Raw genomic sequence first — 23,691 nt, forward strand, 5'->3', positions numbered from 1 at the left:
CTGGAATATTAAACAATCCCTCATCCAAAGTGATCAAGCTCCTTAGCTGGGCAGAATGAGGGGATCAGCTATAAGGAAGCTAATTAAGGGGTAGTTACAAGACCTGTTTCTACCTATTAACTTATAAATACTTGAATTGTTCACAGCAGCTAGAATGTTTGGAAGAGAATATTGCTGCAGCAAAGGGGCGTGCGGGTATTCTAAACAGTTGCCCGTAGTAACTGCAGCGTGAAAGTCACTCAGATCCTTTATGTATTGAACATCAGGAGGAAGCTGAAAGGTCTAGTTTCCTGCACAATGAAGATACAGGCACTGCAAGAGCAGTTGAGGCAAAAAAAAAAAAACTCTCTCCTACAAAACCTGCTTGGGGCAGGGGAGGCCACAGGGTAACTATTAAATGATTTAAAATGAATTTAAGAAATCTCTCCAGTGCTAGTGCTCTCACTGCAGAGGCCATTCTCCCTTACACTGATGTAAATGGCTGAACATTCTTGGAGGTGTTTCTATAGCACCAGCTGCTGAGAATCATGTTTCCCAGGGTAAAGGCAAGACTTAAGTTGCACTGTCCAGGTCAATGGGCTTAGCAGCATTCCTTGGGGAGGGAAGCCCAGGAGCTGGCTGCCTGCTGGAGATGCTGAGCTGGGCTGCTCTTCGAAGTGGAGATGTAAGCAGCTACGCTGAAAGGAGCCATTGATGCAGGAAACCAGGGCAGTTAGCCTGCTGAGCTGCTAGTTAAGGTCACAAGGCGAGTGTCTCACAGAATCCAAGTCAGTAAGATCAACAAAAAAAAACCCCATCAATTTAGTCCACTAGCAGAGGGTGAAATGCCCCTTCCCAGCAGGGATGGATGTGAGGTGAAAGAGGTTACACTGATGGGGCAAAGTCAGGACCGGTTTCCCTTCAACCCACTTAAACTAAAGAATCATTTCCTCTGAGTGAAATGCACAGCAGAGGGTAAGAATGCATAAAAGTTACCTCCCCCAGCTGTTAAGACACTGCCAAGTATATTCCACTCACTAGAAGTCTTAGCTACTACTGTCAAAAATGAGGCAGATGCCCTTTGAGACAGGACTGAGATTCAGTGCAGTAAGGCATCACACAGCCGATTTTTGCCTGCTGTCTAATACAGGAACAATGGCACCGGCTCAGGAAAGCATTCTCTCCCCCTGCCCATGAGTGTGAGTATTGGGATGCCAGAGCAGGTGCTTGCCCTTGAGAGTTCTGTACCTGCTGTTGCTCAGTGCGGGGAAAAGATTTTGCATCTACAAGAGAGACTGGCAGAAATGGATCAAGAAAGCAAAGGGTGCTCTGGGCTGGAAGATCAGACACTGCTCTGAACCCACTGGTGAGGTGATGTGAACCCTGCATGCATTATGAAATGCTCAGCATTTGAGCTTCTGCCTTTCAGTGCCAGGAACAGGGTCTTTCACAGCTCCACAAATATTAGTTCCACCAGTTACTGCTCAGATTGAAAGAACCTGGAGCCACATTTAGATAAATGCTGATTGGTTGCTGAAAGGAGCTGTCTCTGGGATTCACTGTCTGGCTTGCTCCCCTTTGTTGGTGGGTGGAAAATGCTGAAAAGGATTGATTTTGGCACACTACATTTTAAAATGAAGTCTGTCTTGAGACCCTTCCCACTAACCCACCCCCAACATCTTACTGAAATCTTTCCATCAATATATCACCACCACCCCCTGGTTCCGCTCAGGAAAAGAAATGAGACATTTATTTTCTGTAATGAAAATGGAAACCCTCTCTTTCCTCACCTAGAGAAGGATGCAGCTGCTTCTGCCATTCTCTTTGCCCCTCCCGCTCTGTCTTGGGGTGTGGAAAGGACCTTCCCCTTGCTCAGACCTGGGTACATAACACTGTAATTTTTTAAAACCAATGTCTTCACTTAGCGTAATGCTCCAATTGTACAAACAATGCTCCAACCAGCAGCTGGGTTTTATATACACAGAGGATTTTTAGTTCTCTGAAGGGAATGGGGAATTCACTTGTAAGATTTAAACAGAAAAAATAACCAAACAGCACACTGAATGATACTGCTGTGTATCTGCTCACTGTACTTTAAATTTAAAAGCCATTACTGAAGTACTCAATGAAATGTGGATTCCTTGGGTTAGTTCCAATTCTAGGAAGTTAAAAACAACAAAAATAAAAACTTAAGCAATGTTCCTCGAAGTAGGATTTATCATCTATTATCAGATTACTGGTGCCACTGTAAATTAAATTCTCAAGACATCTGTGCCTTTAGCAGGGGAAGGTATGGGAGGGGCAGGTACACGTAAAATGCTGGCAGTTTTTGTTGAATCCGTAGAGAAACAGTCCTGGACCTAAGCTGTTGTGTCCTGAGAAGCTACACTGCTCCTGTTACCACTCTTTTTTCTTCTCATCCATGGAGACGCCGCCAGGACCCAGCGCTACCACCAGGAGAAGCCCTCCAATGACAGACATGGTCTGGAAGAAGTCGTACTTGAGGAAGTCATGCATGGGCTTGTAGGCCGGGATGGTCCAGAAGGCATTAAAGTAGATGTTGATGGCAAACAGCCAGATGACCAGAGTCAAGGCAGCCAGCTTGGTCTTAAAGCCAATCGCCACTAAGATAATCAGGGCTGTGCCCACGATGTTCTGGAGAATCTGCAGTAGCAGAGGGGAGAGGAAAGAGTAGAGTCAGGGTTATACTCAGCTCTGTTACGGTAGCAGAGAGCACAGACACTGCATGCCCAGCTTGCACAGGTATAAATAGCAGTGTTGACAGCAAGCCATAGCTTAGGGGGGGTAGAGTGTCCTACCCACCCCAGGGTATAGACCCTGCATAGCCCTCTGCACACCCAAGCCAGGCCACCCACATCTACACTGCTAATTTTAGCAGTGTCATATCCTGCTACCTCCCCCTACCAGAGCCTTTCCTCACCACAGTGAAAGCATCTGGCAGCGGGGAGCTGTAGGAGTCTTTCCCCATGGCCAGAGCCTTTCACTATGGTGTGTAGCGCCACATGTAGTGCCTGTACTGTGCATGCTGCCGTAAGTGTAGACATGGCCTTAGAGAAATATGCATGTAGCAGGTGTAGTTGCTGCAGACTTGTTCAGGTAAAGGCAATGCAACAGGCTGCTGTAAGAACATAAGAACGGCCATACTGGGTCAGACCAAAAGGTCCATCCAGCCCAGTGTCCTGTCTTCCGACAGTGGCCGGTGCCCCAGAGGGAATGAACAGAACAGGGAATCAAATGATCCATTCCCAGCTTCTGGCAAACAGAGGGTAGGGACACCACCCCTGCCCATCCTGGCTGTGATGCAGGTTATCACTAGATTATTTGACATCTCTTAAGTTCCTTCAGTAACTAAAGGGCCCTTTCCTGTTACTTTTATTCATGTGAATTGTCCCACTCATCACAGTGATCCAGTGGCAGGATGTATGTGACTGATGGCTGCAAGGGTCAACCCTCAGCTTGTGTGGGACCCTGAGGGTAGATTTTGGGGTACCATTCCCATAATTTAGTTTCAAGTCAGCGCTTCCTAAGCTAAGATCGTGTTTATGAAGAGGTGAGTAGTTTGGGTTGAGGTTTCTCTGCTGTCACTCAGACCTGAAGAAATATTTTTTACCTTACTGCTTAAAAACTCAGTTATTAGATAAAAAAAAGACTGATACTTTATCCTTCTCTAGCACCTTGCGCTAAGCAGCCCACATGCTTTATAGACGTTAACTCATAACATGTCCAGGAGGTCAGAACACAGTATCTCTAGTTGACAGGGCCCAAATCCGGCAGTTTTACATAAGGAGACCCAGCGAAATCGATGAGGACTCGCATGAGAAGAATTGCTGGATTGGGACCCCACCCAGGCTGTAGCAGAGCAGTGAAGCCCAATGCCGTGACTCCCAGTTCTGTGCCAGATACTTACAGAAAAGAAGCTAACATCAAAATGTAGCAGTGTCATGAACATGAGGACCAGCAGCACACGTCCACCCAGCTGCATGTACTGTTTGGGGGAGCTTTCCCGCATGGTGGGGACACCGGCAAACATGCTTTTCCCTTCTGACCGTGACTCAGCCAAAAGCAGCAGCAAGCCTCCCCCAAGGGCCAGATTCCTGGGGAGAGAGATTGGAGGGAAGGGGGGGGGGGGGAGATAAAGAAAAGTCTACAGGTCAGTGCAAGAAAAATAAAAGCCACATCATAGAGCGTCTTGGATGTGTCACGAAGATCATTCTACCTGAATGAGTGAGAATGCCACCAACAACCTTGAAATGGTTCTCACTATGTCCCACCGCAATCTGCCCTCCAAGAAATCATCATGTTCCCCACTGATTCAGTAGTTCTTATGGCTCTGCAGATACAAGAAGATCGTGCGTCCAGCACTTACAACACGTGTGACCATAGTGCAGAGCTGTGCAGACTCCAAGCTTCTATCAAGGATGGCAGACAGCAAGGAAGACTGCATGCATTTGTGGGATTTTTTTTTTTTAAAAGGTGCAAATAACATGGGACAGAGGACATTATGGGATGGAGACGGTTGCACACTAGGAAGTTGACTCCTTGCTCCCAATCACCCCCGCTTGACTCATTCTGCCCCATCATGCATTGCCAAAACTTCCCCAAAAGACAGTGCACTGGATGGTGGGTAGATAGGCCAGTGTGCAACCTGCCATGGTGCACTGCACAGCAACACAAGCACTCCTGGCTAGTATGTGCAGTGTTGATGCAAGGAGCCAACTATGCATCTGCACAGGTGATACGTTGATTGCAGCAGCTCTGGGCTGACGTAGTTTGCATTGATCAATGTTTGTCGTGTAGATGTGGCCTTAAATGTACCTTTATAAAGATCTCTTCATTACCATCCCTGGGTGACAGTTTGAGGACAGTACAGAGGTAAAATAAACCAGGACCTACCTCATCAAGAACTTCAGATCCCACAGAATGCTGTAAGCAATGGTCTGGGAGGGGGAAAAAAAGAAATATTAAAATATTTAAGCTATTTCCACCTCCTTGAGAAGGGAGAGCTTTTAAAAAGTCAGTGTGATTAAATGCAGAACATAAGAATCAATAACATCTTAAAAAGTTACTTAGTTTAGCAAGTAGTTTGGCATGATGACAATAAGAAACTTTTATTAGAATCCATTTTGGATGCAGAAGGTCAGGATCACTCATTAGCCTGGGTGCTTTTTATAGCAGGGCAGATCTGTGACTCTCAGGGCTTTTTGCAGATAGTTAATTAACCCTCAACAATTCCCTGTGGCAGTCAAGTATTTATCCCATTTACAGATGGGGAAAACAGAGAAGCAGGAAGGTTAAATTAAATGCCCAAGATCACATAACTAGTAAGTGGAAAATTTGGGAATAGAACCCAGAAGTTATAACTCCTACTATTCTGCTTTAGACAAAATTTAACAAGAACCCTTCCTGTCCACAATAAGTTGTTTTTACAACATAAAATGGGGATCCTTCCACATTGGGATATTCTTGTAGCAAGCACTGGTGGGGGAGTGAGGTGTCAAGACCAAAGCAGTTATAGGTCTCTTATGCAGTAGGCGGCTGAAGCTCATGTGAGTTGCAAAGGAGGTCTGCCTCCTACTATATGGGACAGGATTGGTTTGATACTTGTTTTTCCAAGCACTTACAGCTGGCTGATCCTATCAGCGTCCAAGGAGAATACCTCACCGCTGTGCATGTCAGAGGAAGAACAGCTGTAACCATGTTGCCACAAGAGATCATGGCCAATTGAAGGAGGGCAGTGGGCACAATGGGCAGGGCAGTCCTTCCTGCTGCTTTTAGCTTAGGCTACGTCTACACTACCCGCCGTATCGGCGGGTAGCGATCGATTTTTCAGGGATCGATATATCGCGTCTCATCTAGACGCGATATATCGATCCCCGAACGCGCTTCTATCGATTCCGAACTCCACCGCCCAACGGCAGTGGCGGCGCGATATGGAGAGCCCGACATCGATATCTTATATCGATTTTTCCCCTTAGTGTAGACCAGCCCTTAGACGTATCAGTCCCATTGGGGTTGGGGGGGGAGGGTCGGAAAGATAGGGACTGTACTTTGGAAGACTTGAGGCTTCCTACCTGTAATGCTATAATTCCGAACAAGCCGAAGCAGGCATACTGCACAAAGTTCCTACTCAGCACCAGGATACAGCCGCCTGAGGAAGGGAAATTAAACGGCGTTACCACATCTCCAGCTCACACAGGAAACAGCTGTCGTTGGTTTTGTTTTGAATTTCAGCAGGTTAAGGATTTCATGTAGCCAAGTCACAGAGAGCCTCTGCTAGGAGATATTGGTGTCAGAACACTTGCTTTGGGGGGAAGTCAGCTTTAAAATCTGCATTCTCCAAGGAGCTTCTCTATAGCTGACATTGTCTTATGGCTCCTGAAGAACATCTCTCCATTATTCCACCAGGTGATGGAGCAAAGGGTCAAACATGCGCTTGGTTTAGTCCCTGGCACATCGTACTAGTTGACAGCTGCCATGCAAGGATACATCTACTCTGCAATAAAAGGAGACCTGCAGCATGGCTGCAGCCATCCCAAGTCAGCTAACTCCAGCTCGTGGAGCTCAGACTGCGAGGTTATAAAATTGCAGTGTGGACATCTGGGCTCAGGCTGGCACCCGCCCTTTCAGACCCTGCAAGGTGGCTGGGTGGGTCTCAGACCCTGGGCTCCAGCCCAAGCCTCAGTGTCTACACTATTTTTAGCCCTTTCACCTGAATCCCTGTCAATTGACCTGGGCTCTACTGCAATGTCGACATACGCTTAATGTCACAAGAAGTTAAACAAAAAATGGCCAAGTATGGTTTGGATGTTGCCTTTCGTGAAGTGGTGGTGTGAGGATGATGCCATAGTTCTTCCGAGAATACAGAATATTAAACAAGCAGAAGTTTTCCTTTAAATCTTGCATTCAAAAGAAAACTGATCACATTTCCCAGCAGGCGGATTTCCACACTGAGAACTGTTGACTAAAAGAAATCTATTAAGCAGGCTATCTCCAGGGGAAAAGATTTAGCAAAGTTAAATTTTTGCCTGGACAAAATACAAAAGCAAAACCTGAACGCAGGACTTTGAAAGACTAGGCAATTGGAGTGTGTGTGAGAGACAATTTTAAAAAGGGGGACACGCAATATAAACAGGGAGAATTTAGTTCCTTTTCCACCAGTGATACTGTTCACAGTTCACTCAGCATGGACATAGAAGCTAGACTTAAAGTGTCTAGTCTGTTTCACTTCCTAGTCCTCATGAACTAACAGAGTGCTATTGCTTTTGTGAATAGGACAGGACTGAAATGCTTCCTGCATAAAACAAGACAAAATATTTTTCCAGTTGACGTTAACCTCCATAAGATCCAATATTGGGCTGAGGCAAGAAACCCATGGCACTGTAATCATCTTGATATATTGGAGCAATTCCTCCTCTTTAAAAAAAGGAAGTATTTTATTTACAGACTGCACCTATTAAGATCTGGGTACACGTACAGAATTAAATAGAAAATAATACTATCAACTAAGGGACTCCTCAGAGTTTTCATTGACCAAGAGGTACCATGTGGACTCAAAGTCAAGGAGCAAAACAGGGAGGTCAATGAAAAAAAGCCTTTATTCAACCTATGAAACATCATCAAAATATAAAGCACTTGATGGGTAAAGAAAAATAAAACTAGGCTTCCCATGAGCCAGAAACGCTAGCGTCATTTGGCATCTGCCCTAATAGACGATTAAGAGCCACTTACTCAGCTGTCCGGAGAGATTTAGGAACACAAAGATGGAGGCCAGGAAATAGCCACAGTTCCACGTGGCATCAATGTAATCCCTCTGCTCGCTCCACTGGAACCACATGCGGATGCCATCCTCCAGGAAGGTGCTGATCAGGCACAGGCGGGCCACGTGGGGCAGGTACTGCTTCGTCACTCTCAGGAACTACATGGGCAGACAGTGCAGGCGTCATGTCCAAGGAAACCAAGAGCCATGCCCCTCTGCAGGCATATCACTGGCGTGTGCATGTGCACACACCCACCTCCACCACAAGATCCTACTGAACGCAGGTGTGCTGGGGCATTAGATAAAGCCAAACCCTCTCAATATCACTCTGGTTTAAAACACCTATGCTTTTACATTTCCCCTGTTCTCATTGGGGAAATTTCCATTGACTTCTCCCGCAAGTATCAACACATTGTGGCATCAGGCCGAAGACTCTTCTATACAATAGTAAAAGGGTTCAACTGTAGATGAAAAACAGACCATGATATTAGTTGATTTCAAAGATAAACACATACAGAGAGAAGAGTTCAGCCCCTCGTCCCATTAAGAATCACATCCCACATAAAAACACACTACTCAGGAAGATGAATTAGGCAGTTATATAAAAACTACAGTTTGATGCAACCTAGTATTTAAAAAAAAAAAAAAATAGGACCAAGAGGCACGAGGAACAGAGCACACCGCTTCTCTTCTTGAGAATGAAAGTTGAGTCTGATCATGTGAACAGAATGCTGAAAATTTACCCTTAGGTCACTCTGCCATTATGAGAATTAGAGATTATGTAGGCACAACTACTGCTGAGCAGAACCACAGCATACACCCCAGGGAGTCTAGCTTCTTGTACAAATGATACATGTGCAAGATATTTGCATATTTAAAAAAAAAATCTAATTGCCTCTTCAGTCTCCAGTTCTCAGGTGGTGTTATCATTTAAGTCTTCATTAGTATTTAAGTAACTGTAATAGAGCACCAAGGCGTATCCTGATTGGGATTAATAACTGGTTGGAGATTTAATGCTCTGACACAAATCTCAGCCTAAAGGGCCACCGTTTTGGTCTGCAAAGGGAGCCATGTGTAGACACTTAGAACACATGACTAATCAGCAACTCTGTTTGTGCAGGCAGTTGCCATGATTATACATACCTCTTGAGCAAGCTGGCATACACATGGGTGTTGGATTCTTGCACTCCATTATTGAAAATTTAGAACCATTGCATTGATCCCAGGTTAATATTAAAAAGTGTCTGATGTTATTCCTCCACCAACCCCACCATCCCTTTGGTACACAAAGGTATTGATTAAAAAAAAGTTTATTTCCTAACAAACAGCCCTAGAAACCTGCAAATAGCCCGTTCCACTTGTATAGAAAGTAGTGATGTTTGTAGGCAATGTAATAGTACCAGGAGACACTTAGTAATAGAAAATGCCTTTTGGCTGCAAGTGAGGTGACTGTTTCTTTAAGAAACATATTTAGGGCATCAACACCAGGTGCAGAACAGCCAAGTAATTCAAGTGACATCTGTCAGGTGTTGTATGCGAGATAGAGATGGTCAATTCTAAATTAAACAGCAAGAGAGAAGCAGAAGGTGCCTATCTTCAGATTTCATGGGCAGTTCATGCTGAGCAGTGTCACAACCAGATGCATGCACAGGTGGGGAGGGATAGCTCAGTGGTTTGAGCATTGGCCTGCTAAACCCAGAGTTGTGAGCTCAATCCTTGAGGGGGCTCTTAGGGATCCGGGGGAAAAAAATCAGTCTGGGGATGGGTCCTGCTTTAAGCAGGGGGTTGGACTAGATGACCTCCTTGAGGTCCCTTCCAACCCTGACATTCTATGATGTAGATATGCCAGGTTTTGCAGAGACTCCTGGTTTAGCAGTAGGGGGACTATGTGTTATAACCTCCCCCAACCCACACACAGTATGTATTAAAAATGATTTATGGGACTATTTGATTCAAGTAATTTCACTCAGTGTTAGAATCTAAACTATGTTCGAGGGAGGGGAGGAAACAGTCCACAATACCAAACCAACCAACCCACCTGTATAGAGGTGTTCTTCAAAGGGTATCAGGAATGCCACAAAGAGGAAATACATACATTGTTTTCATTGTGTGTGTCTTGTGTTGGTCCCCTTGCACCAGTGTTTCTTGCACCATTAGGGAACAGGAACTTAAAAAAGTAAAAAGTCACACCCAGCACTGACCATGTTCTGTTGGTGCAACTCAGTTAACTTCAGTGGAGGTGCACCAGTTTATACTAGTAGAGAATTTAGCTAATTGAGTCAGCAAACTAACCGCTAAAACTGTATGTTGACAAAAAAAAATTAAGTTAGCTTCTCATTGTTTATGATGTTCACTGCTTGCATTTTACAGTAGTCTAGTTTCATTGTCCAAACTCAGTAATCAGTTTCACTTTCTGTTTTTAGTTAGAATAATTTTGCAGCTCTCACAATGTTATTTAGCTTCACTACAGCTGGGTGGCAGGAGATTAAATGCACTTCTAAAAGCGTATTCCCACCACCATGATTAACCTATCAATAAAGGATGTTTCAAGTTCTGTGAAAATTAGAAACCTTCCTTGCTGCCTAATTCAAGGTCAGCATGAATAAAAACAGAGCAGAAATGTTAACACAACAGACATGCCCAAATAGTTAATATCAGAAGAGCAAACTACATTATTCCTCGGTCGCATCCATCTAGCGTCTAAAGGGTCAAGATTCAAGTCAGTTAAACATACTTTGAACACAAACCTCTACCAAGTACAGACTGAATGTTATGCTTTGGGAATTTTGAATATGAAATTTTTTCAAACAGCTAGATGAGTGAATCTGGACAGATACTTTTCTTATGATCTCTGTCATTTAGTGAGATACAAACGGATCAATTAAATACACATTCATACAAGGGAGATGTGACCTAAAATTAACCAATGTGAAGTTAAAAAGAAAGAAAGAAAAAGAAAGGAGCTCATTTGCATGGTCCAAAAAGCAGATCAAGAGAGCTTCAAACTGTACGAGTTCCTTAGGTAACTCAAATACTGTACCCCAAGGGTAGAAAATAAAACAAACCCTCTTAAACTGATCATTATTGTACATAAAGTTATATCTTTCATCCAAAAGTTCAAGCCTAAAATTTGACATATTTTAGATGTTACCCTCTGCCAGTAAGTGTATTGTTTATAGATATTTTTAAATAACTGCTGTAATTTCCCCCTCATTTTTTAAAATGGGCCTGAGCCCACATGTCTGTTCTGTTGCCTCAGCCTCTACAAGCTAATAAACCCTATTCCCACAATTAGGCAATCATGTGGACTTTGCTAACAAACAAAAGCCAGGTGACTTCCATGGAAGAGGATAAGATTACAGTGAAAGAAGAATTACAGATCAAGCTTCTAAGGCACTTGTGATAATACAGAGATTGATTTAGAAGAGTCCTTTTCTGTAGCACAGACAGAAACTAGTACAAACAACAGACACTCCTGGGGGGAATTCTGCACCAAAAAATTAAAAATTCTGCAAATATTTTAAAGTTCTGCACCCGGCTGGGGCTCCCGCTGTCAGCCCTGTGCGTGGCAATGCTCTGGCTGCCACAGTGGGAGATCACAGGTTAGTCAGGAAAAACTAAAATTCTGGGAACATTAATTCTGTGCAAATTCTGCATTGTACAGTGGCACAGAATTCCAGCAGGAGTGAGAGAGACAGGGAAAAAAAGAACGAAATGCTCCAAAAGTACTGGATAGCAAGTATAGAACGCCTACAGAAAAGAACTAGAGGGTTTCTACAGCAAGTCTTGCTCCTCAGCTTGGAAATAATCTGAGGTGTTGCTTGTACAACACGCTAGACCAGGTGTGAACAAACTTTTTGGCCCGAGGGCCACACTGGGTTTGCAAAACTGTATGGAGGGCCGGGTAGGGAAGGCTGTGCCTCCCCAAACAGCCTGGCACCCGCCCCCTCCATCAGTGCCCCCCTCAGAACCCACCCTGCTCCTTGTCCCCTAACCGCCCCCTCTCAGGACCCCCCACCCCTAACTGCCCCAGGGACCCCACCCCCTATCCAAGCACCCTGCTCCCAGTCCCCTGACTGCTCTGACCCCATCCACACCCCTGCCCCTTGACAGGCCCCCAGGACCCCACGCCAATCCAACCCCCCTTCCCCCCCCCCCCCCCATCTCCTGACCCCTAGCCACACCCCCACTCCCTGACAGGCACCCTAGGACTCCCACACTTATCCAACTCCTGTCCCCTGACTGCCCCCCAGAACCTCCGCCCCATCCAACCGCTCCCCGGGATCCCCCGCCCCATCCAACCCCCCAGCCCGCTTACCATGCCGCTCAGAGCAGCATGTCTAGCAGCCGCATCGCCCGGCTAGAGCTAGACACGCTGCCACACTACTCAGCAGAAGCATGCAACCCAGCTGCCCAGAGCACAGCCTGTGCAGCGGTGTTGCTGCGGGGAAGGGGGGACAGTAGGGGAGGAGCCGGGGGCTAGCCTCTCTGGACAGGAGCTCAAGGGCCAGGCAGGATGGTCCCACAGGCCAGATGTGACCCACAGGCCATAGTTTGCCCACCTCTGTGCTAGACATTTGATGAATTTTAATCAGGAGGAAGCAGCACTTTCCAACATCAGTCTAGTGACCGAGAAGCTTTCAAAGCGCCCAGCAACACCCTAATCAGCCATGTTGGACAGGAAAGCATAATAGCTCAACACCTGGGCATCAGAAGGGTTGAAAGCACCTGTTTTAGCATCAGTGCACTGCACTGGAAATCCCCAAGCAAAAAGAATACACAACCAGCAAGTCAGAAATCGGGTGCAACCGTGTATCATCAAACAGGTAGAGAGCATACAGAGAATGCAGCATCTGTAAGAGACCTGCTAAAAATGGTGGCTGATTTGGAAGGCAAGGCCCAAATGCACGAGGCAAGAGAGGCAGGCTGTGGTCTACCTTCCAAGGTTCAAGTTTTGATTAGAGATCCTTAACTGAGGTCTGGTCTACACTACAGACCTATATCGGCACAACTGTGTCACTCAGGGGTGTGAAAAATGTTTGCATTCAACATGCCATATCCACCCTTGTCGTATAACTAGAATAGTCCTGTGTTTATAGTGACCCACTGCTTGCTAAAAAGATTGGGTTTCTAGTGAGCAAATGGCACCTGCCCTGCTTCCAGTTCTCAGTCATGTTAGAATAAACCACGCTGAGGTATTAAGACAAGCTCTCCCAGGCAACAGACTAACTAGGTTCCAGACAAACCAAGACTCTCCATCCCAAGTGTTTGAACAGATTGTGCCAATGCCAAGTGAATTCCTGGAGGGGGTTGGAAACAGACTCTTAAACAGCCGTCTCTTTCCTCGCCACCCAAGGCATATGCAAACCCAACCTGGCAGAGAAAGCCAAGTCAACTGGCTCTTCCTAGGGTTCAGAGGAAGGGAGGGTGTGTGCATGCTGACTTAAAGACCTCAATCCAGCTCCCCTACATGGAAGCGTGTAATTCTGGGTTACCGACCTGGCCTCTCAGAGCAGGGATGCCTCTCCCTGGGCATTCTGTACACTTTGGCCTTTACAAGGGAGAAAGGATTCTCTACTTTGACAGCTTTTCCCTGTTCTTCAGCTACATCAGAAGCTGGAGAGAACATAAGAACGGCCATAATGGGTCAGACCAAAGGTCCATCTGGCCCAGTATCCTGTCTTCCAACAATGACCAATGCCAGGTGCTTCAGAGGGAATGAACAGAACAAGTAATCATCGAGTGATCCGTCCCCTGTCACCCATTCCCAGCTTCTGGCAAACAGAGGCTAGGGACACCATCCCTGCCCATCCTGGCTAATAGCCATCGATGGACCTATCCTCCATGAAGTCATCTAGTTCTTTTTTTAACCCTGTTATAGTCTTGGCCTTCACAACATCCTCTGGCAAAGAGTTCCACAGGTTGACTGTGTGTTGTGTGAAGTGCTTTAGAGATGTTTAACTAAGGGTATGTCTACATTACTGTGCCACCATAGCATGCTAGTATAGACTCTTCTTACATCGACAGAAGGGGGTTTCTGCCAATGCAGTTAATCCTCCTCTCTGAGAACTGGGAGCTAGGTCAACGGAAGAATCCTTCCACCGACCTAGCTGCATCTATAGTGGGGGCTAGGTTAACCTAACTAAATCACACAACACGTGACATTTTTCACTGTCCTGAGCAATGTAGCTAGGTCAATCTAATTTTTAGGTGTAGACCAGGCCCAGGGAAAACTGTCCACACATATCTGAAAGTGACAGGCAGGGGGATCAATTATTTAAGGTGATTCAGGGTGTGGTTGTATGAGTGGAGTTAGGAGCAATGAGAGGCAGTTAAAAAAAAAAGTGGCTTCCTAAATCTTTCCTTTTCTTGATGGGGGCTGCCTGGAAAGTATCTAGATGAACAGATACAATTGTAGGGATCAACAGAGACATTTCAACTGTTAAACAACAAATCAATCAAGCTAACAAGCCAATGAAGGAGGAAGGTGTACATTCTACAAGAGGGAGTTTTTAAATTTAGGCCTAAACTGAGGGGAAGAGCAGAGGTTAAAATGATTTGATAAAGCGGGAGCAGGAAAATGGAAAGGCAGAGAAAAGCCTGCCCTGGCAACTTCTGCAGAGAACACGAAGTAGGAGAGGGAATGTAGTGGGAGGTTGCGTCTTGAAGATCAGCAGGAACAAGACTGTGGAAAGGTTGCAAAATAAGCACAAGTGCTAAGGGGCAGCTCTACTTCCCAGCATCAGCTTTGGAACCTGCCATCTTTTGTTGTAATTAGTCACATGGACTTGTCTCATTGTCACCTTCCCTGAAAACCAAACAGCCCATGACAGAAAGTTTAATTTGCTCCCTCCCCTCTCAGCACACACAGGAAAGAGAATTGTGTGTTGCCTGGTAAACAAGAGTGCTTGCGATCCAATCAGTGGAAGACAAGTAGGATAGATTGAAGGCGGGAGCAATGCTAGGCAACCTTATCTCAAGGCAAACCATCTTCTGACATCCATCATGCATACAGCTGTGTTTATGCAACTCACATGTAAGCACTGAAGCCACTGCTCACAGCAAACCATAAAGAAAATGAGTCAAATTCAGAAACAGAATGCACAACAAAAAGGGGTAAGACTAATTGAGGAGGTCTAGGAGGAGAGGAGAAAGATTATACCATTAGTTAACTGTGATAGTGCGGGACATGTATCAGAAGTGTCTAGTGATTTTAGGATTCAGAGTACCTATGTACTGAACTCTCTCAGTGATCTAACTAGGTGCAGTAGAATTGATCTAGAACAGGCGATTTCTAGTAATGGGACTGAATCAATAGGCCCAAACCAGAGCGCCAGATCCAGACAAACTTTGTGGAAGTCCTGATCTGCATGTTATAGCTTGGGCCCATCTCTAGTAGTCACGATTTATATACCTCATTTCAACGCCCTACAGCACCACGTAAACTATCGCTCTAAGAAGAATCACTTCAACTTGCAATGCAGCCACCTCTGGGGTGCAGCTGTTTAACAGAACAGGAACAGATTAAGACAGAAGTTAATATCTTATCCAACTGAAACTACACAGGAATTAGAGGTACACAGATTGTAATTACCTGAGCTTCACAGACACAATACACTTAAGATAAGACTAAATTATTCAAGTGAGGGAAGGAGATAATGTTAAACTCATGGCACATATGCAGTTTAGAGTTTTCTATACACTGAATATTCAAATGGCCGATTATTCTGTGGGCCTTCCATGGACCATACTGAAGACTGCATCTCACACAAGCACAGCCAAAGCTGGAAAAACTAAACATTATCTGAGAGGACAACTGGTTCTTCACTCCCAGCCAAGTCATTAACACATACCACAGAAGGGCTGTATGTTGCCATTTTCTCCTCTAATGAGGTTATGAGGGCAGTAAACCAAGCCCTGTGGAGGACAGATTTAAATACTCTTCTTAGTTTAGGAACACACACAAGGATCCAGCATTCCCTGGATCTAGTCCCTTCTCCAAATCTCTTTCCTCAAGGAGGCTACGTAATCCAACCAAAAAATAAAGAACTTTAATCTTTGACTCACCTGCATTACTCCCTTAAGTGATTTGCAGTGTTGTTGTCGAAAGCTTGTCTCTCAGCAACAGAAGTTGGCCAGCTAAAAGATATTATCTCACCCACCTTGTCTCCTTAAGTGATCAAGTCATCATCCTTACCAACCACATCCCTTGTTATCTCCTCCTGTCATCGTTGGTCTAAGTTGTAAGGTCTTGAGAGTCTGTCTCTATACATACACACCTCTAAAGCACAATGCCCATTTATGGCACTTACGAAGTAATAAGCAATAATGAAAGCAGCAGCTAGGGAGACTGTAGATATACTATGGTTTTAAGACAGATGCACATAATGGGAGCCAGAAGTTCTGGATTCTATTCCTGGCTCTGACATAGACCTCTTAGAGAGACCAGGTGGGTGAGATATCTTATGATACCTACATAGACTTCTCATGTTACCTTGGGCAAACCTAGGTTTGTATTTCACCTAGGTGCTTAAGTGACCACATTATATTTTTTGATCAAGACCATGGCCCACTGCAAGCAGTAGCTTGTTTTACATAAGCAGATCTCATTTCGCCAAGCTTCACCTGTGGCTCTCATCTCCAGAATGCCAGTGGGGACACTATGAACAATAAGAATGCTCCGAAGTTCACTAGGAAAGAGGCTCCTCTGTTTATTCCCGAATTAGCGAGGGTAGGATCAAAGTGGTGAAGGCAGCTACCAAGTAAACAGCACAGAGACACTTGGACTGCAACATGCTGTTTACAGTCTTGTGTTTCTGATAAAGATACAGGACCCATCCCTGCAACCCTGATGTGGAGCCGTCTGTTTCTCTATGGAGAGAAGCATGAGCCAGTGGCCCAAGTACAAGACTGGGAGCAAGGAATGCTGATGATCTCATTTCAGGTCTGGCACCAAACTCTATACACTGGCCTAGGGTGAATCACTTCTTCTCTCTGTGTTTCAACCCCCATCTATGAAGTGGGGATAATGACACCTCCCTTCCTCCCAGGAGGAGTCAATATTTAGAAAGGGGGACTATAGGTCAGGGGTTCTCAGGATAAATTATTTCGTGGCCTCAGAGTGTGGCCTTGCTGGTGGCCACTCTCATACTTTTTCCTAAAATACTTAGTTTTCAGAGAAACAAATACATATACATATCCAAATCATTGCACTTTATGTATTGCTAGCTAGTAAGTCTGTTGTGAAAAGTGATATTAACAAGCATACAAGTATCACTTTTCACAGCAGACTTGCTCAGCCCCAGCAAGCCTGGGGACAAATTAAGCCTTGGATCAGGCGTTAGGGAAGGCAGTGGGGGCCGGGGGTGGGGGTGCATGGCTGGGGAAGGCAGCAGGAGCCAGAGCTCCTCCAGCGCTGTGCCCCAAATGTCTTCAGAGGGGGGCAGGGCCCAACTCCTGCTGGTGGGGCCAGGAACCAACAGCAAGGCGGGGCATCCAGGAGCAACAGGGAGGAGGAGGGGCCACTGCTTAGTCCCTCCCCCAATCACAGCCCAGGAGGCTGTGGCCGCAAGACAAGCCAGTGGTAGCCGTATGTAGCCACGGTGGCCGCATTTAAGAAATGCTACTATAGGCTCATGCTGTCATTTTAAGATAGGTGAGAGGAAGGACAAGAGCAGGCCAGAAACTTTCTGGCCGCCTTATTCTTTAGAGCAGTGGTCCCCAACCTTTTTTGTCTGGCAGGCACCAGACGATGAGCCACGGAGGACCATGGCAGAGGAGGAGCATCCACCGAAATTCCACTGCCAAGCAGCAATGTCAATAGGTGTTGCCGCCGAAATGCCGCCAAGCAGCGTCATCCAGAGGCATCACCAGTGAAATACCGCCGGAAATCGGCAGCATTTCGTCGTCGGCGCCTCTGGATGACGCAGCTTGTTGGCGGCGTTTCAGCGGATGCTTGTCTGCTGGCCAGTACGCAGGCACACTTAGATGCCCTGTAGGCGCCATGGTACCTGCGGGCACCGCATTGGGGACCCCTACTTTAGAGGGTTTCATCTTTGTTGTTCTGAGTTTTAAGGTTTCCCCATAGCACGTTCCATTTTCCCTTTTTCACACAAGCCTCCTGAGTGCAATTCACAGCACTCCAATTACCAGGGAGGTTCGTGGCACATCAAGTCTTCGGCTGCCCATCCTCTGCATGGGGGCAAATGTCACACTTCCAGATTATGGCAGGAGTAGGGGGCTTGGCTTATTACTAAACAGGATCAGTGCAGTTATTTGGACACGCCAGGCTGAAACAAGGACCTTCCATGCTCTGTTAGCTTCACTGGAAAATGAAAGGACCAAGTTTAAAACCAAAAAGAGTTTCTCCCCCACACTTGTTCTTGTATTAACTGTCTCAGAAAGCTGGAGGTTTGAAGGGAGGTCTGATCAGCTGAACACACACAGGCCCTTGGGATGGAAGATTAAAGAAAGCCCTGTAGTTTTTGCCCCAGGAACATGGTTTGGGCATCACACTCACTCCTTCCACCAGCTATCGTCACTTCACTCGTTTACAACAGTTGCATAGTCCCCTCGCACTCCGTCTACATGGAGTACAGTGCCAAACAGCCACCTTCTCAAGTGGTATCAGCACAAATGGAAGACTAGCCAGAGGTCTGCTCCCTCAGAGAAAGTCATCTCCTCCTGCAAATCCAGGGAGTGAGTGCAGACTCAACGCAAGACCTCGTTACAGCTACTTCAGCTTTGGATAATGCAGACAGTATTTGGCAACACATTTAAAGGCTCCGTCTTGAACATTTTATATTCAGTTAGAAGATCTCAGCACTGATCCTTGAGACGTTCTGCTCCCAGTTATGGAGATTTTTTTCACTTCATGGTGAATGTGGGCCTACACCAAGCAAACAATTCCACATTACCTACAGTTAGACTGTAAGCTCTTTGGAGCAGGGACTGCATCTTCTGTTTGTACTAGGCACTATAAAATAATTATTCCCCATCCCATCAAATCAGGGAAGCTAGTTCTCCCCTAAGCCACCCACACCTGCCAACCAGCAAAGCCCACCCATCTTAAAGCCCACAGTTAAGAAAACGCCAAACAGAACAGTGTCTTGTATTGCACATCCGTGAAGTGGGCAAACCTTGGTTGTAAGAGAAAGACCATTTCCAGAGCCAAGGTCAATCCCAACCCCGATCTATCTCCCCTTCAGAACACCTTGCCAACTCTGTAACACACTTAAGTGTGCCATATTCCCCTCTAGTGGCTGGTCCACATATGGCTTACAAGCATATTACTGCTACTAGTTAGCAGCATTACTCCTTTAGGTCAAGGGGCAGAAACCTGTGCATGGGGTGCTAAAGGTCACGGGTTCGAGCTTCCCTAACAACCAGTGGAGCTGCTCATTACACCTGCTCCCACGGGGAGAAAGCAATAGCATTTTAGCTAATCCCAACTATTATAACAAGGAATGGGGAGGAATAAGGCTGTCAATGAGGGGGCATCCAAGTTCTAGGGTATTAATCTGATGTACCCAACCAGCCAGCCAAAAAAAAATCTTCGATCTAATCCCAGTTCAGATGTTTTGTTCCAAATGAGCTAAGAACTTCCCCAACACAAAATGCCCACTATGCAAAAATATACCCAGTGGTTATTGTTTTGTAAACTCACTCCCACATGTGTATGGGTTTGTTGTAGCAGCATAGGTAGTGGTTAGAATAAGCAGGGGGCAATTATTTGGACCTAGAATTAGCAAATGAATTACTTGCAAAACCTAAGTGTGGTTTTGCAATCTGATGGATGAGTGTCCACAAACATCAGGAATAGGCTGTAGCTAAGAATAGTCACTTTTAAATAAAATGGAGTCAAAGAGAAATATGGGTGTTTCAGTGAAAGTTATTCCAGGAAGGGGCAGACAAGGCTTCATGCTGGACAATAAGGCATTCAGGAGGTCTTACAAAATATTTAAGATCCCAGAAACAGTCACATGGGAATAAACACACAGCTATTTCAAAAAAAGTAGTACCTAGGACTCAAGAGACATAACATTTAGCAAAGGATATGAACACAATACAGCAACTGTTCATCTTGTCCTCCCACTTCTGATGGGTCAACAAGACAAACTGGGCCTGATTCTGACACCCTTACTCAGGCTGAGTACTACCACACACACCACGCTGAGCCCCACTGAAATCAACATAAAAGACAGCAGAATCTGGCCCTAAACAAGCCATCTGTCTAGAAAAGACAGCGAATGGCAGGTTTTTCCAGTGCTGGTCAGTTACAGGGATTCAAGGGTGGCATATCCATTTTAGATCCTGTAATATGCATCATCCAACTTTAGAAGTCTAGAGCCAGATCAAGTCAGATTTTTCAGATCTTAGCTCTAGGCGGCCAGATGTTACTAACTAATTTTAAAATATACTGGTCACCAAGCCAACAGAGATCTTGCTTTACGACACTGTCACAAAGAGAGGGACTGAACACTTCATTCATATTATTCTGCTCACTCACAGCAAGATGAGAGATTCTACACTTTGATTTATCATAGACATCTGTATTACACAACAGCACAAGATGGTCTGTCTAGGTTGGTGTCAACATCTACAAGGACCGTTTATACAGGAATGTTTAACAATCCGAGTTGACTTTTGTTCTGAACCTATAGCATAGGCAGAGACCTATGGTTCCTCTTATCTGTTCCACTTAATGATTCTGGACATGGTCTAAGAGCAGTCTGGGGTTAGGATTTTCCATTATCATTTCACTGCCTGTTTGTTTTCACATATCCCCTATTCCCTGTTGCTACATGCCACCTGGACACCTCTTGGAGAGAGAGAGAGGAAGAATGGCTTGGCCTTCCTCACCCCTTTAGGGGACTCTTTACACTTATTAACAGATAGGAATGAGTCAGGCTCCCAGGAGAGGAGGGTTATAGCACTGATCTGACAGTTTAATTCAAAGAAGGCACAAGATGCGGGCTCCAGGGTGGGGGCAAGATCCATTCCTTCATGGGTAACAAAAATGACAAATACCTCTTTGGTTGGTGGGGAGCAGAATTACCACCAACCCTCACATCCTGAGAATAAAGGAGGCTAATGCCTCATGTCCCTTCCAGGATATACATCACTGACTGACCCCCCATTATTCTTGAGGTCAGGGGTAAGACTCATAGACTGTAAGGCCAGAAGGGACCATCATGATCATCTAGTCCGACCTCCTACATGTTGCAGGCCACAGACCCTCAGCCACCCAATAGGCCCATAAACTCTGGCTGAGTTAATGAAGTCCTCAAATCAGAGAGAGGCAGACCCCTCAGGGGTACACATCACTGAGTGATCCCCTCCTTTATCCAAGGGGCAGGGACAAACACCAGGGTGTCTCCAGTATACGAACCACAGACTGTTTCCCCAACCCCCAATATTCTAGGGTGTTGGCCTGCTGGAGGCACACACCTCTGACCGATCCCCCACCTCCCCTCATTATCCTGGGAGGGGCAGGACCCCATGGCAGGCTCATTTAGGGATACACAAGATTAGCCGATTCCCATGTATTCTGGGTTGAGGAAAGGGGGGACAGACCCCAGAGCTCCCAAGAGGTCTGTACCACAGACCGATTCCCCCTTTATTTCAGTGGGAGACCCCCCCACAGCCCCTGGGAGGGATACACCCTAATGCTCATCTCCATGTGGAGGAGGCCTCCATCCTAGCGAAGGGATAAGAGGGAGGGATATACCCACCTGGTCTGCAAAGTCCTCAGCCGTGCTCATTAGGTCATTCTGGCCCATGGTCTCAGCTGCTGGGTGGGTGCTGCAGTGGGGAATTCCTCCAGGCTGGGTGTCTGCCTGCTGCCTGGGCTCGCACACCCCTGCCTCCGCCGGTGCTGCTGCTGCTGCTGCAAGCTCCTCCACAGGAAGTGCCTCTCTACTGCTGCTAAAGCCGCTGCTGTCTCCTGCGTCTGCCACGTAGGCCAACTCTTAAAGGAACAGCGCTAGCAGCAGGAGGATCCCCGACGAGGGAAGCAGGGATTGCATGCAACTGACATGAGATACAAGTTTGCCTATCTCTAGCATGTGTCTGACTCTTAAAGGGACCTCAGCAGCCCTGTGAAAGCAGCCCATGGAAGGGAGGAGGAGCAGGAGCCTTCATGCAAATCACTGCCCTGACATCAGAGATGGGCAAAGCTTTGGTGGATTTGGGGTTCAGTTTTGCGAAATCTTGTTTGCCAAATCAAAGCTGGGGCGGTTTGGGTCCAGGACCGATTTTATGGGAACCACACAAAGTTCAAAGCCTGAGGGGGTGGATCTGCAAAACTGGTGGGGATTTTCAATTTCCAAAATCCTTTTTGTTTTATGGTTTATATCTATTCTATTCTATATGGCTTCTTGTACACCACAGCACCCCTGCCTATGGTATCTGAACACTTCCATGGCATATGCAGCAAAGAGTCCTGTGGCACCTTATAGACTAACAGACATATTGGAGCATGAGCTTTTGTGGATGAATACCCACTTCCTTGGATGCATGTATCTGATGAAGTGGGTTTTCACCCATGAAAGCTCATGCTTCAATACGTCTGTTAGTCTATAAGGTGCCACAGGACTCTGCTGCTTTTACAGATCCAGACTAACACGGCTACTCCTCTGATACTTGACTCCATGGCATATGAATCTCCTTTTATTCAACCCCCAGCACGGCCGTAACCAGGGCAGCAACCAACCAACCAAACTGTGAGGGTGGAAAAATGACCAAAAAACGGGTAGGGGATGCAAATATACTTGCTTGCCCTGGGTGCTAAAATGCCTAATTACAGTATTCAAGGTGGAGTGAGAGAGGAGGTTTTGTTTGTTTTGGGAAAAGGTTTTAGTTTTGAGCCATCTCTTCTTGAAATAGAGGTAGTTACAAAGTAGGATGGCAGACTATGAAACACTGTGTTGCCAACGCTTGTGATTTTATTGTATGTCTCACAATATTTGGTGTTTTTTTTTTAAATCCTCAGCTTCTGGAGGCATGTGATTAGATGAGAATCATAGCTTTAACTTAAAACAAATAAAAAACAAGTTTCTTGTCCCTCATGATTAGATGAAATCTTGAAAACGTGACTTAAGATCACCCTAAAGGCTCAAAAACCACAAGGCAATGAGAAAGCTGCACAAATTTATTATTTTTCTTTTTACAACTCATTGTAAACCAAGCTCATGAATTTTTTAGGCCTGTCTCATGAATTTTGAACACTTGGGGTTGGCAATACTACTAACTCAGTGCCAGGGAACTGCAATATGCAACTAGAAAACATTCCTACAGCAAAACCAGTCCGCTCTTGTCTCCTCCGCCAGTGTATTTTTCTACGTACAACCATGTGCTGATCCAAACCCCTTGTACATCTGTTTCCCTGCTCAGCTTTACCCAGGAAACCCAAAGGTGAGGAGGACATTGATTTTAAAATGTATTTAAATATAGACAGATTTATAATAGTGTATCTGGGTGCAATGTAGTAAAACTAAATAGAGGAGTCCTGAAGTGAAATTACCAAGGAAGGGATGTAGGCGTTATTGCAGAATTATCTTTGAAGCAAGATCTGGTCAGAACAGCTGCCAAATCTGCAAAGGGCCCAGTACAGGAGGGCCACCACACACCACGGACTGGTTGCTGCAAGGTTTGATGTTCACTGTGAATGCTCTGGTACTATGGAGGACAGAACACAAGTTGCTTCTTGTTACCTGGGGACCACATATGGAGATGTTTAGGCCTTCTGGGTGACCAGTACATCTGCCCCTTTATCTCAGTGCTGGCAAGCATGCTTCACAGATTTCCTCCTATTTAACAGGAAACCTCCATCCACTGTTTCCCTGTTGTGATGGGGCAAGGCCAGATGGCTACAGTAAAGTAGTGAGGAACAGGTATGTTAGCCCCAGGCTAAACAAATCCCTGGTACCATGGTA

General features: G+C 45.8%; 1 protein-coding gene across 1 annotated transcript; it reads right to left on the reverse strand.

Moving 5' to 3' along the window:
• Window positions 1–932: 932 nt before the first annotated feature.
• On the reverse strand, window positions 933–21,766 carry SURF4 (surfeit 4). Its single transcript, XM_039506815.1, has 6 exons — window positions 21,490–21,766; window positions 7,729–7,915; window positions 6,072–6,148; window positions 4,894–4,937; window positions 3,908–4,094; window positions 933–2,643 (listed from the first exon to the last, which is right to left on the reverse strand). Exons 1-6 carry the CDS (start codon window positions 21,535–21,537, stop codon window positions 2,377–2,379), a joined length of 810 nt encoding a protein of 269 aa, XP_039362749.1. The 5' UTR covers window positions 21,538–21,766; the 3' UTR covers window positions 933–2,376.
• Between the last annotated feature and the right edge of the window lie 1,925 nt (window positions 21,767–23,691).

This window comes from Mauremys reevesii, linkage group 19, assembly GCF_016161935.1.
Source record: "Mauremys reevesii isolate NIE-2019 linkage group 19, ASM1616193v1, whole genome shotgun sequence".
Lineage (NCBI taxonomy): Eukaryota > Metazoa > Chordata > Testudines > Geoemydidae > Mauremys > Mauremys reevesii.